A 14,066-nucleotide genomic window follows, 5' to 3' on the forward strand; every position below is an offset into this window, starting at 1 on the left:
CCAGTCAGCTGGCTGAACCAAATTAAACTGCAGATAGCCCTACTAACAGCTGAATTTAGAGGTTCTTATTAAATCCCTTTTTGGAAGAACTACGGAAGCCCAAGAGGCCCTTAAATTAAACAAACGATTAAAATTAAATTGAGTCATAAGCTTCATATGTTAGAAGTGTGAAATATTACGGTTGTAATAAAATCAGCCCATTTTCACCAAACCGCTTCAACGCCGTTACCATGGCAACCAACCGAAGGAAGCTGGACGAAAGATGAACTTTAGAAATCTTTGAAGTTTGGAGCTAAATGTTATGAAAATGTGTGTTTGTCAGATACTTGTAGATGTTGGACCGGTTCTGATCAGGACGGGTTCAGACATCCGGAACCAAATCTTTCTCTAAACCCAAACGGACCGGCGCAGAAAAAAACCAGAGAAGAAGAACCATTCAGAATATTTTTAATCTGCAGAATCCCAGTAAACATTAAAAAAAAAAATCAGCACCGGCGTCAGCAGAAGAAGAACCTGAAGTTTAACGGGTCGGGTTCTGTTCGGAACCCGACCCGGCTCAGCACCAGCGACGTGATTCTACAGGAGGAGCTGCGGACAGTTCTGGAGGAATGTTCTGGTCCGGTAGCAGAGCATGCTGCGGTTCTGGTCAGACGTCCAGAACCTCCTGACCCGAAACAGAATCAAACCGTCCATGATCGGCAGAAAAAAAAAAAAAAGAACAAAAAAGGATTAAATCCAACGAACCGGGTCAGAACCGGTTCAAACCCGTTAAAAAGGAAACCCTGGCATTGCTGTTGCTATGGTAACAGCCCCTCCCACACACGTCGCTGCACACCGTCAGTCAGCTGGCTTAAAGAATCCATCGCCATGACAACTTTTGACTATTTCATTTGCACAAAAACAGAAACAACAATAAAGGTTCTGATGTTTCACCAGCTGAGGGTTTGGTTCTGATCCGGTTCTGATCCAAACCGGACCAGAACCAAACAGAACTTAGGGGTCCGGTTCCTCGTCCCGTGAAGAATCAGAACCTGGATTTAAAAAAACTAAAATTGAGCACCAGGTGACTGAACCGGGCCGGTTCTGATCCGTCACCAACAAACCGTTCCCAGCTTCTCCAAACAGAATCATGATAAAACACAAACATGCACAGAACCACCAGGAGGTCCGGTCAGCGGTTCTGGATCAGCACCAGGTCCGGTTGACCCGACAGGAAGAAGTCTGCGGTTCTGCAGAACCCGGACTGAAGCACCATCAGAAGGTCCAGGTAGGGGAGAGCGGAGGAGGTTCTGGTTCTGGAGGTTTAGACCGGGTAGCACCAGAACCAGAACCAGGTTTGCTGGTGTGAAACGACCTGAGCACATTGCCAGTGTTCAGTCTGCGGTTCTGATCCGACAGTCTAACTGGATCAGGACCGTTTGGTTTGGCAGTGTTGGGTCCGTCCGGGTCGTGAACAGAACCCTGGAGCTGCTGGTGGAGGAGTTTTGGTCCCGAGAGTCGACTTTTGGTTCCGGTTGGGTCCGAACGTCCGGACCGGAGAGGAGCGCTTGTTGACGGGAAATAAAATAAACGCAGAGAAAAAGTTTCCTGAAGAGAAGTTTGTTTCGTTTGGGTCTAAGGCGTCCGGGTCAGAACCGCAGGTCCGGTTCAGGCGATCTCCATCTCGCGCTCGATGCCGACGTACTTCAGGGCGTCGGCCTGGCTGTACCTGGAGGCGGAGACACGATGACATCATCAAAACGAGACGCAGATTCAAAACAAAAACAACAAAACAAAAGAAACTTCAGCAGCTCAAAGGATTAAAGACTAAAAAACTTTTAATAAGCAGAAATGAAACCACATGAGGCGCCGATTCATCCAAAAATCAGAAAATAATTTAAATATAAATAAATTTAAGAGGCTTTTTAAAGGTAAAAATGTTGAAATCCTGAGTTAATAAACTCAATAATGATTTTTGATTTTAGGTTCTGATCCTGCAGCTCAGAGATCAGAACAGATTTAATTCTCAAAATCTTTTTAAATCTATAAAATTAAATAAAACGTTCGGATCCAAAAGGTTCAGCTGGATGGTTCTGGTGTCAAAATGAGGTTTAAAATCAACATGATATTTAATTTATGATGTGAATCATAAAGGATTCAGTTAAAATCCAGAACATTTATTCATAAACCTCCATGTCAGCCATCTTGGCTCCGTTTGATGTTTTAAAGCCAACATCCAGTTTTAAAAACATCTTTAATTTTAAAGACACTTTATGAAATCTGACTTTTTTCTGCTCACCAGTAAAACATGGATTTTATGACAATAAGAGTTAAAGTTCAGAGAATAAAAACGCTCAGAGCTCCAGTCACGGTTCCCATTTCCTGATTGGGATGGAATCATGGGGCGTTCACTGAAATCACGTAAAATCATCGTTCACCAATCACAGCGAAGGGAACGTCGGGGTTTCCTAATCGATCAATAATCATCACTGATGCAGCCGGTGGGGATATTTACTTTAACATGAAGTAAATATGTATTTATTTTAAACTTTATAAATGAAGTTACTTTTTAGAGCGGCGATGCTGGTACCGCTGGACAGAGGAGAGTTTGGGCTTTTAATTTGAAAAGTCGTACTGATCGTGTTGCTCTGTGCCTGCTGTGGAAATTCTGGTTTATTTATGTTTTCCCAGTTAGTTGCTCGGTGTTGGAAGTGAGTTTTGTTGCGGTAGAGAATAATGTTTCTTTTAGACGAGATTTTTCTCGCTACATGAAGATCCGATATCCATGTTTTGGTCGGTATAAATCCGTTTGGGTCGAAGTTCTGCTGACCGACCTGTAGTCGAAGAACAGCTCCTCTCCGGTCTGGATGGCTCTCTTGGCGAAGATCCCGATCCTGTGATCCCCGTTGACCATCATCACTGCAGAGATCGGACCGAGTTACAGCAGAACCACCAACAGAACCCGTCCGCTGCGGTTCTGACCGGCCTACCTTTTGCATAGCAGTTTGGGTTTACAGAGTGATTGGCGAAGCGGATCTTGTTGCCTTTCCTCGTGGCGTCGACAACGAAGTCTGGAGGAGGAAAGATGAAACCGGGTCACAGTCTGAGACGACCCGGTCGGTTCTGGCTGGTTCTGCCGGGTTCTTACCGTTGTTGAGGTTGAAGAGGAAGCTGCACATGTATTTATCGTAAACCTTCCCTCGGCGGTCGGCTTCGTCCTGAGAGATGATCTGCAGGAGACAGAAAGATGAAGATACCAGGACCAGAGTCCAGATCACCGAACACGACCCGTCCGCTCCAGAACCTGCTGCTGTCCTCAGCCCACAACCACCTCTAATGACCTTTAACCTCAGCATGAGGGTCAGAGGTCATCATGGCTGATCGACCTGATGGTCAAAATTTAGATGTGGAAACCATGGAAACCAGAAACTGAAGGACGGAAAGAAGGATGGATGATGAATAAAGGATGGATGGATGAACGGATGGATGAATGGATGATGAATGGATGGATGAATGAATGAATGAATGGATGATGAATGAATGGACAGACTACCGTATGAATAAAACTTTCAGCGAACACAAAGTGAATAACTCAGAGACAAAGTGAAAGTTTCTCGGTGCATCAGAATCGTTTCCCAGCCAGAACCAGAACTCAGAGTCCAGTCCAGGTTCTGGTTCTGGTTCTGCTGCAGGCCTCACCTCTCCACAGTACTCGGAGATGAACTCGTTCTTCTGGACCGGCTCCTTGATGAAGATTCCCCACCCGGCCACGTCGGACGGCGCCAGCAGCAGGTGCTGCGACCAGAACCACCGGTTAGGGTCCGATTACAGCCTCAGAAGGTTCTGCAGAACCGGGCCTCACCTTCTTGGCGCCGCGCTGGATGGAGCAGTTCTTGCAGGACACGTTCTTGCTGTCCCAGTGGTCGGCGGCGCCGCAGGTCAGGCACAGGTCCGGGTCGCATTCCCGCACCGCCAGGTAACAGGGGCACTGCTTGGTGTTGCACTGGGCTTTGCACCGGCAACCCGGGAAGCGGTTCTGACCTGCGGAGACGGGACACCGGCTCAAAACCCGACCCGGCAGAACCGGGCCCGGCAGAACGGGGCGTGTGCTTACACTCGGAGCTGCACTGGCAGAACTTCTCGCAGAAGTTCTGCGCGGTGACGCAGGGGCAGGACGAGTCGCAGGGCTGCCGCGGATGGTCACACGGCTGGTAGTTGTACACGTGATTGGACGACCCGTCTGTGGCACAACACACACTCAGCGCTACGGGTTCTGTCTGGGTTCTGCTGTGGCCCGGCGGGGCGGTTCTGACCTTTCTTCAGCTGGATCTTCCTGCAGTGCGTGGCCCACAGCCGGTGCTTCCTCTTCTTCTTCCTGGGGGGCGTGTCCTCGTCCTCGGCCGGCGCCCGGGCGATGATGGCCGACTCTTTGACCCGGAACTCGTAAACCTGGACAGGAAACGCGTCAGGGTCCGTTTGCTGCTCCGGTTCTGATGGACCGGAGCGGGTCGGGCTCACCCGAGTGAAATCGCCCACCTTCTTCAAATCTAACAGAATCAGTCTCAAATGTTTGTGCAGCAAAAATGTTACAACTTTAAAGATATTAATGAAGGAGTTTCCAGAGGTCAAAGGTCATCGACATCTTAGAAAGCAGCTCAAACAAAAACTTCTTGCTACACAAAGGAAGCTGAGTTTGAAGCTGAGCGCCGCCTCACCTGTCTGCAGGTCTTGGTGCCGATGAGGCGGGCGATGGCGCAGAAGTTGTCGTAGTACGTCCCGATCAGAACCCGGAACAGAGACGCCTCGGCGCCGGTCCAGTCCACAGCTTCCGGGTCGCAGGTCAGCTTCATCTTCACCGGCGTCTGGCAGCGAGAGTTCCCCTCTGCAGACAGAACCAGGTTCACTGACACCAAACCGACCAGCAGCGCTCAGAGGAACGGCGTCACTCGAACGCATCGCTGGCAGAATAAAGCCAGAACGCTAATATTAAATTAATCTGATTTTATTTATAAACTTAACCAGGATCTGATTTTAATTTAATTTTAGTTGCTGTTTTAATATTTTATGAAAGAATTACTTAAAGATAATTTATGATGCCTTGAATTTGTAACAAACTGAAATCAGAACCAGATTCCTGCTAAAGAAATAAAACAAAGTTCAAAAGAAAACAGAAATATTTAAAGTAGTTTAACAAAAAAATGTAATAAAATAAATCCATAAATAAACAAAAGACATTTTTTTTTATAAATCCTGAGATACATTTTGAAAAAATAAACTTAAAAAAAATCTTGACACAAATAAGTACAGAAACAAAAAAGTAAATCTGAAAACATAAATTGTGAAATAATAAAGTCCAGGTGGATTCTGACCTGAGCTGCTGGTCGTCTCGTCCTTCTTGTCCTCGTCGTCCTTGTCGTTGTCTCGCTCGTCGTCCTTGCTCCCCTCGCGCTCGCTGTCCGTGTCTTTGGTTTCCGAGGAAACGGTGGGCGTGCCGGGTCGGCTGCTGCTGTTGGGCAGTCGCCCGCGGCGCCGGCCCACGCTGCGTTTAGACGGCGTCTTGGCGCGCTCGCCGCCGGCCGGATACTCCCTCGCCATCCCGTCCTGAGAGCAGAATGCCGTTTAATGGCCGCTCCTCAGACCTGAAGGGGCCAAGGGGGCGGAGCCTCACCTGCACCAGGTACATGTAGCATTCGGCGCCGCACGGCTTCGTGTTCACCAGGTTCTCCAGGTTCTTACGCTTGTAGGTGTTTGGTGTGGCGTGGAAAGCTGGGAGGGAGAGTCTGTTGTCATGGCGACTGCGTGTTGGTATGGGAGGGCGGGGCTTAAGGAGTTTACTCACGGTGGAGGAAGCAGTCGTATTTGAAGCAGCGGCGGCAGAACAGCGTGTGGAAGGAGTGCAGGCTCTGCTCCCGCTGGACGGAGCGAGCGTTTGGGCCGTCGATGTTCGGCGTGCATTCAGGAGGGAGAGCGCCGGGAAGCTGCTGCTCTGTCAGCTCCTTGTACCTGGAGGAGGAGATCAGAAACATCAGAAACAGAAACATCTGAACTGTCTGGATCTGCCGTCGTCATGACGACAGCCACTGACTTCTCCTTCAGCTCCTCGGTGGATCCTTTGTCAGGGAACATGGAGGAGATGGCTTCAAAGATCTTATCAGACGGGAACTTCTTGTTGGCGTCGCTGTTGCTCCGACCTGGGGACGACAAACACACACACACACACCCAACCACACACACACACCCAACCACACACACACACACACTTCATCATGAAAACGACCAAAACCTGGACAGACAGAGAGAAAACAGAAACGCTGCAGCAGATAAAAGCGTCTGATTGGCTGAAAGTTGCCGACTCGCCTTCGTTGCCGACATGTCTGTCCTTGCTGCTGTCCTCCAGCTGATCCTTGCCGTCACACGTCTCCATCTTCTCCACCTTGAAGTCCTGCTCTTCCTCCTCCTCGTCATCCTCGTTGTCGCTGTACTGAACCATGGAGTTGACCAACTCCACGAAGATCTCGTCGTTGATGAAGCCGCATTCTGAAAAAACCAACAGGAGAGAAAAACGTCAGAGATTTCTTTCTTTGCCTCTGAATGCATGTGAACGCCAAGCGGACCAGAGACCGCTCCAAAAACAGGAAGTGGACTACAGCGCAGGGCATTCTGGGTTCTGCTGAATGTGGAAAAGGTCTGGAGCGACAGAGGAGACGATCCGGCCGTTTACAGCGGACCAGATGAAGGTTCTGTAGGACGAGCCGCTCACCTCGGTCTCCATGGACTTTGCCGTCGTAGTTCTTGATGAGCTCCTCTATGAAGGTGCCGTCCTGGTCCAGGATCTCGTCTCCCATGTAGGGGATGTTGTGCAGCACCGTCTCGTCCTCCACCTGAAGGAGAGCCAGAGTTACAGACGGCCCAGGAGGAAACGGCGCCGTGACCACAGGAAGCTGCTCGCACCATGAAGTTCTGCTGCAGCGGCGACCAGGAGTACATGACCGGAACCGAGGCCACGGCGTTCAGCGTCTTCAGGGGGATGACCTGCCGCGGGAACTCAGAGAAGCCGCTCTCCACGGTGCACTGAGGGGAGAAGAGAACGTCAGGGTCACGGTCAGGTCGGCGCTCGCAGTCAGCAGGAAGGCGGCTCACCTCTCTGGAGGCGCGCAGCGAGCTGACCGACGTCATGATGTGGACCGGCTGGATCCGCCGCGTCTTCCACTCCTGGTTCAGAGTGTCCGTCCGCTCCACGATCTTCTGACGGTTGGAGTTGAACATGCTCTGCAGCAGAGGAGGTTATTAATAACCTGCCTGAATCCTTCTAGAGGTCAGAGGTCAGAGTGTGAACCCACCTTGACCTCGTCGGCTCGTCTGAAGCGTTTCTGCTGCCGGAGCCTCATGTACTCAGACTTCACCCTCCTCTTCCAGCAGGCTGGACCTTTGTCCGAACGCTTCCCTGTCAGCACCATGATCGCCCTGCACACACACACACACACACTTCACATTTACTAAAGAGAGGAAAGACAGGTGTTCACATGAGCTATGAAAACATCTCGTCGTTTTAAAATCTCCAAATTCCTCTTCCATGTGAAGAACATCTCTTCAGTTTTTAACTGGGTTCAAAAGGGCAGAAGGATTTCCTGCAGCAGTCAGGATGGCAACAAACATGAGGAGGCCTCTGACTGAAGACTGCTGCTGCATTAGTTTCAGCAAAGACAATAACCTGGATGAACCCATCAGATGTTAGCTAGCTCTGCTAATCCACCTCGTTTTCTTTTGCCGCTCCTCTTTAACTCCGTCTGGCCGTTTGGTTGGAAACGAGTCGATTCATGTCTGCATGTCAGAGGAGCAGCAGCTGCTTGGTTTACTGTTTATAACGGCTTTAGACCCTTTATTCTGATTTTAATATTTTTATTTCATCATCTTGTTTTTATCTGTCACTATTGTACAGCACTTTGGGTAAAAATATTGTTTCTTTAGGGTTTTTTTAATGTGCTTTATAAATAAAATGGATTGGACCATCAGATTCCCATCAGCACCAAGATAACGAAAGTTTTCATGTTTTTCTGGACTGCAGTCCAATAAACCTGAAAACTGCAACATAGAGACGAGTTAAACATGAATTAAAGTAACTTCTGTCGATTCTTCACAAATGTTTTTAATGTGTTGGAATTTTATATGAGGAAAAACAAAAATAAATCAAACATGCTGCATTCAAGATTCTGAAAAGATGGGAGTTTTCAGTTTTGATTAATTTAACAGAATAAAATTATTTCTTGATACGTTTTTATTCTGGTTCTGAAAAGTGCATCATATTCAGCCTTTACTTTCATTTTAAAAAGAGACGCATGTAAACATGAAGTCTGTGTTTACAGAGCTTTAAAGCAGAAAGTTTCTCAGTTTTAGATTTACATTTAGCAGCTTGTTCCAATATCAGACACTCCGCACTAATGAGAAGGGTAGCAGGAAGTGTCGTCTTATTTCAGGACGTTTCCTGCCACGTGGTTCTGCAGGAACCACAGATCAACTGAAGAGTCGCTGCCCAACATAAAAAAAGGTTCATTTTGTTTTCTATTATAGTCCGAGAGCCGACTGGTGATTTTACAAATGTAAGCAGCTGATTAACTGAACTTTGACCCCAGAGACGTTGAAAATGAGGATTCATAGATGCAGACAGAGGAGGAGGAAGGTCAAACATAATGACAAAGGGTCACATCCCCAATCCAACGTCTTCATAACAATAACAATATGGCCGGACAGAGATTTAAAGTAAAGGATGTGGATTAGCAGCGCTGGCTGACAACTGGACATGTTACTGTGGGATATCGTCTCTGCTGCCTGAATGGTGAGACGTTCAGGCGTCTTCTGGTTCGTTGCAACACTGACTGCTGCTGGACATCCATCCTGCCCACAGCATCACAATCCTTAAATATCCTGAAGATATTTGGAACATTTGAGTTATGAGATTTAATTTTATTTTGGGATAAAAATGTTTGAACTGATCTGCAGAGGAAGGCAGGCGAGTCAAAGATGAACCTAGAATATCTCGATATCTAACAATATTATAGCAACTACATGGTTTCCCAACATTGTGAAATCATACAGGAAGTAATTACCTAGTTACTAATTAAATAATCACTTCAGTTTAACAACAAATCAAACTGGAGATATACTGGTATGCAGCTTTTCATTTAAAAATAAAAAATTCAGTTGACTTCGGGACCATTCATAATGTCACATCAAATGTTTACTGTGAATTTATAATTAATACATTTCTATTTCATTAAAAACATGTAAACAACACCCTGAATACGGTGTTTCTAACCTCTAGAGAGCTTTACAATGCTTAATGTTGATGAATTAAAATGTCAAAATCAAACTGGTGACTTGATGCCATAAACTGGGTTTCCTTGGACAGGAAACTAATTTTACTAATGTGGATAATAATCTGCCGGGACTGAATTGGAATGTATGAAATTACAGTCAAAGCCAGTTATTAATTATTCCCCACATGATAATTACTATGAAGCAGGATTCTGATCGTTTCTTTAAAATGATGGTTATTTACCAGCAGGTTTAAAGTGGCAGGCTGACATGTTTTTACTGACTTGATCAGCCTCACAGATCAAAAGTAAAGAAAATAAAGATTTATTTCTCACAGCTACAGCTGATTGAAACAATCAAACTCTACAAAGGAAATGTCTGACCGTCCCGTGAGGTGAAAAGTATCTAAAATTGAGAAAACCTGTCAGATAGTTTCAAGGTGAACTTTCCAAACAAAACCAGGAAGCTTTAGCTTGATATCGTGCTCAGTAACCCCTCAAAATATGGTTTCCTCTCTTTGCAAACAACTTAAAGAAGTTAAATACAATAAAGTGAAGTTAAATCTCAATGTTTATATATTTAACTGAACTCTGCAGCGTTTTTCTGGTTAATTAATAAATACAAGGGTACGAATTTGTCTCGAACACCCCGGCGTGCTAACTAGCAGTTGGTCAGTTAACAAAGCACCAAGAACAGCCTGGGCCGTTTGGACCTCATGAAACTCGGCGAAAACAAGCAAAACCATCACTGACAGCTCCTCTCACCTGGACGACAGGCTCTGGCCTCATTCAGCGCAGTGATTCCGGGTAAACACGACGAACACTGGGAGAGCGGTTCTTTGTGTGGGAGCTTAGCCGAAGCGTTAGCTCCGCGGCTAGTTAGCAGTTAGCTCAGCAGGAGGCAGCGATTCTAAGCGCGACAGCCGGCTTTACAACACCGACCGTCCGTTAAACAGCAAAAGCTTCCGTTCCCACGCCTCAATGTGGACCTTTTGCGATAACACTGATGCTTGTTTTGATGGACACTGCTGTCATTTAACTCCGTCCTTTCTGAAACCGAACAGTTTATTTTCAATATTTCCGCCTCGACGCGGAGCAGGTTCAAACTGTTCACCGTCTCGCACTCGCCGCCCACTCCGGCTACAGCAGATTCAAGAGGCGCCAAACGTTTCGACCAATCACTGAAGCCGATGTTTGGGTCTCAGAGTGTGGTGTCCTGTGATAGGCCAGGGAAACCTACATTGTATCCAATAGCAGTTGCAGATAAAACGGAGGCCCTGTATTTGAGACATGCGGACAGGTTTCCTTTGTTCTCACATTTGTCAATGTAAAAATATAAATTCAGCTGAAAGTAGGCTGTTTGATAATCAAATCAACTACAATTTCTTAAACAATCCATTATTATCCAAGTTATGTCAGTGGATTTCTACCCATTTGTGTTTAATTGCTATTATCCACAGATGGAAAGTAATTCTGTGCTTGTAAAAACTCATGGCGGCCTTTGAAATGCAGTGACTCTTCTTCCTCCTCCACCTCCTGCCCTCTGACAGCTCAGCTGGGAGCTTCAGCAGATGAAACAAAGCCGCTTTCAGCAGGAAGGTCAGTCAGTAATGATAAACATCATGAAACCGTCCCGTTCCCAACCCAACAGGCGAAAACTCTCCGCTTTAACAGCTTGTTAGTGGACTGAGGCTCAGCAACAGAGACTGTCAGCCGGAAAAGGGTCGACGAGTGTATTAAGCCACACCTCCTCGAAAAGCTATTGGCTTACGTCATTATGACGTATCATGTTGCGTTCACGTTATTATCTAAGAGTGTGTGAAGTTAGAATACAAGCTCGTCAACTTATTTTTCCTGTTTTAATTTGTTTTGAAAGTATTTAGAGACATTTAAATATCAGCATTGAGTACAAACAGTTCAATAATACAGTAAATAGGCGTAAAAAACACAATATCAGAAATACATTCATTCATTTTTTTTCTAATTACTTCCATGTTTTCAGAATTTTAAAAATAAATGTTGTGGAAATCATAAATTAATTAATTTATCCCAGTATTTATTTAATATCATTGCCGTGTGTTTTTCATATATGTCAAACATTAATGTAGACACACTACAACCCATCAAAGTAAATATAATTAAATAAATACTGAAGTAAATACATGATACAAATATTTGACTTAAAGATTTAAACACTCGAACATTCAGATAATAGTATGTTTAAGAAAATATTGACCATTCATATAAACAATAACATCTTATATACATATATAATCCATTCCCTAACATTCTTGTATATTCTGTATAATCTGTGCATATAGCTCCCATATTTACATTTATACACAATATCTATATCTCTTGCTATAACCCCTTATAGTCCATACATACATAGTCTTGTACATCTGTAAATAAATATTTATATCTCATAGAGCACTTCTGGATAGATGCAAACTACATCTCGTTGCTTGTACTTGTGACAGTGCAATGACAATAAAGTTGAATTCTATTCTATTCTATTCTATTCTATTCTATTCTATCTTTATTAAATAAAAATGTGAGTGAATATTTTTTATCTACAGTTTGGAACAGTTTTTTTAAATTTCACATATAGAAATAACATGTTTATTTGACAAATTATTCTTAATTGAGCACTTTCATCTTCCAATAAACCAGCGTTTCTCAATTCCGGTCCTCAGGCCTCCCTGCCCTGCATGTTTTAGGTGTTTCCCTTCTGCTACACACCTGGATTGAATCTATGGGTGATCAACAGGTTTCTGCAGCACTTGATGGTCATGCAATCTGTTGTTGCGCAACACCCCCCCCTCCTTTCTCTACTCTCTCACTCTCTGCTTCCTCTTCTGAGAGGGGAGATGTGCTACCAGCTCTCCTTCTAACGGGTTAATTGAGTTTCCTAAATCTGCTGGGATTTACCCTGTCCAGAACTGAAGTAAACTCTGTTTAAGCTGGTTTCGAGAAACGATTCACCTGATTTTTGACGGCCTACATCCAGGTGTCCCACCCTTCTTCCCCCTGTGAATTAGCCAGACTGAGCAGCCTACAGCCAACTAGTTTCACAGAGCACACCTGTTAACGGTCGCTCCTTCTCTATTTTACAACTTGCATTTGTTATTGAACCAGGTAGGTTTTAGTGACTCGGGCGAGTCCCAAGGATGATGTTTTACATTTTGGGCTACCAGCAACCTAAAAACATTTTAAACTTTTTCCTCTCCAGAATCAAACATCACAGCTATTTTACAACCATCAAAGAACTTTAAGGTGACTCATTAACTGAATGTCCACAACATCTTTTAGATTTTCTTTATGCTAAATATTTTATTAGTAAGGCATTTTTGCAAGGGTCAGTACAGCTTAATTCAGTAGCAGAAATAATCAAATAAGTAAAATCAATCATCTAGTCTATCTTTCCCTACTGCTGATACTGAGAACTAAAAAAGGGAACCTTTGAGAGAGACGGACAGAGTTTGGCGTTTCGAACCCCAGACCTGGCCTGATGATGAAGAAGGTGTTGCAGCAGGAGGAAGATGTTGATCGGCGAAGGCAGGAATCTCTGTGATGATTGAAGATGAAGAAGGTGCTGCAGCAGGAGGAAGATGTTGATCGGCGAAGGCAGGAATCTCTGTAGGTCTGATGAGCTTCTTCTCCGCATGGATGGTGAGGTTACACAGGACTTGGTGCTGGCAGGAAAAAAGGCACCAGTTCTTCTTCTTTGTCTTTGTCTTTGGGGTCTGAACCCAGCCGATGAGAGAAGTGCGATTCGAAGCCACAGGTTGTGGGCCTGACGGGTTGGTCCCCATGTGCAGGTCAGTCTTCGGCTCTGTGGCCCCGGCTCTTCTTCAGCTGCAGAGTTCTTTGTCCATCTCGATCTTGGCTCGAAGCTGCCCGGAGGATCCAACCAAAGGTTCCTCTTTTGCACCCACCTTTTATAGGGTTTATCCACCCATTTGGTGCGTTTGCATTGGCTGACTGCTCAGACAGATGATCTCATATCCATCACTGTCCTTCAGACATTTCCTGATGTCTGTGCTAATGTCTCAGGGTTGCTCAACCTCCTGTGTCCATTGCCTGCACGACATTTTCTCTGAAACGTTTACGTTGTTGAATCTGTTTCTAAATAAGGCGTTGGTCATCTCTGCTCTCCTGTTAGTTCCCCTTTTTCCCTTAACCGTTCACCTTTCACCTACCATCTACCTCCAACATATCAGTGATGTTTAATTGCAGTTACACCTTTTACACCATTTCAAGTTCAATGTCAAAATCACATTTATCACATTTATTTTCTTTAGCTTCTCTGATTTAGCATTCATTTATGATTTTATAACCATAACTTATTAATTATCCTTATTATAATCTTAATGTGAGTTATTACAGATGTTTTTCTGAAAAGAAACCAAGAATAATCCATGATTCTAATTATTTAATACTAAAGTTACAGTTACTTGTTTTTCTTGTAAGTGTTCCCACAAATATAAGTGTAAGTATTATTACAAGTAAACCAATATTAATATAAGTATTTTACTTTGAATCTTATCCAATTACTAATAATGTTTAGATTTCATTCTTTAAAACTTTACCTTTAAAATAAGGAATAGTCTCAGCTATTTTTATAAATCTGCAGGCTGGAAACTTCCTCTTTTTCCAGGAAACCTGCTTTTCCTGTTTAATGACTCTCTCTGACTGACTATGATTTCGTATGATTAGATAGAAAAAAGTAGAATTAAAGCAAAGTTTGCTGGAGACAAAAACAACACACACAAC

At 44.6% G+C, this 14,066-nt stretch overlaps 2 protein-coding genes across 14 annotated transcripts in view; one reads left to right on the forward strand and one right to left on the reverse strand.

The window, feature by feature from the left end:
- Window positions 1-14,066, forward strand: part of LOC116712080 (NACHT, LRR and PYD domains-containing protein 3-like) — a 612,764-nt gene that overhangs the window by 396,140 nt on the left and 202,558 nt on the right. The window lies entirely within an intron of this gene.
- ezh2 (enhancer of zeste 2 polycomb repressive complex 2 subunit) lies at window positions 431-10,442 on the reverse strand. The gene is made up of 19 exons (XM_032551955.1): window positions 10,056-10,442; window positions 7,320-7,443; window positions 7,120-7,248; window positions 6,931-7,050; window positions 6,740-6,860; window positions 6,337-6,516; window positions 6,065-6,170; window positions 5,819-5,982; window positions 5,648-5,745; window positions 5,349-5,580; window positions 4,695-4,861; window positions 4,293-4,428; window positions 4,094-4,219; window positions 3,842-4,020; window positions 3,679-3,774; window positions 3,128-3,209; window positions 2,970-3,050; window positions 2,814-2,898; window positions 431-1,708 (listed from the first exon to the last, which is right to left on the reverse strand). Exons 2-19 carry the CDS (start codon window positions 7,434-7,436, stop codon window positions 1,648-1,650), a joined length of 2,280 nt encoding a protein of 759 aa, XP_032407846.1. The 5' UTR covers window positions 7,437-7,443; window positions 10,056-10,442; the 3' UTR covers window positions 431-1,647.

Source organism: Xiphophorus hellerii, chromosome 21, assembly GCF_003331165.1.
Source record: "Xiphophorus hellerii strain 12219 chromosome 21, Xiphophorus_hellerii-4.1, whole genome shotgun sequence".
Classification (NCBI taxonomy): Eukaryota; Metazoa; Chordata; class Actinopteri; order Cyprinodontiformes; family Poeciliidae; genus Xiphophorus; species Xiphophorus hellerii.

Excerpts from the sequence above, each read along its gene's own strand:
- ezh2 (XM_032551955.1), bottom strand. The coding sequence starts at position 7,436 with ATGGTGCTGACAGGGAAGCGTTCGGACAAAGGTCCAGCCTGCTGGAAG. Across the intron at positions 6,517-6,739 it reads CAAAGTCCATGGAGACCGAG|AATGCGGCTTCATCAACGAC; the intron begins GTGAGCGGCTCG and ends TGGTTTTTTCAG. Across the intron at positions 1,709-2,813 it reads GAGCTGTTCTTCGACTACAG|GTACAGCCAGGCCGACGCCC; the intron begins GTCGGTCAGCAG and ends CTCCGCCTCCAG.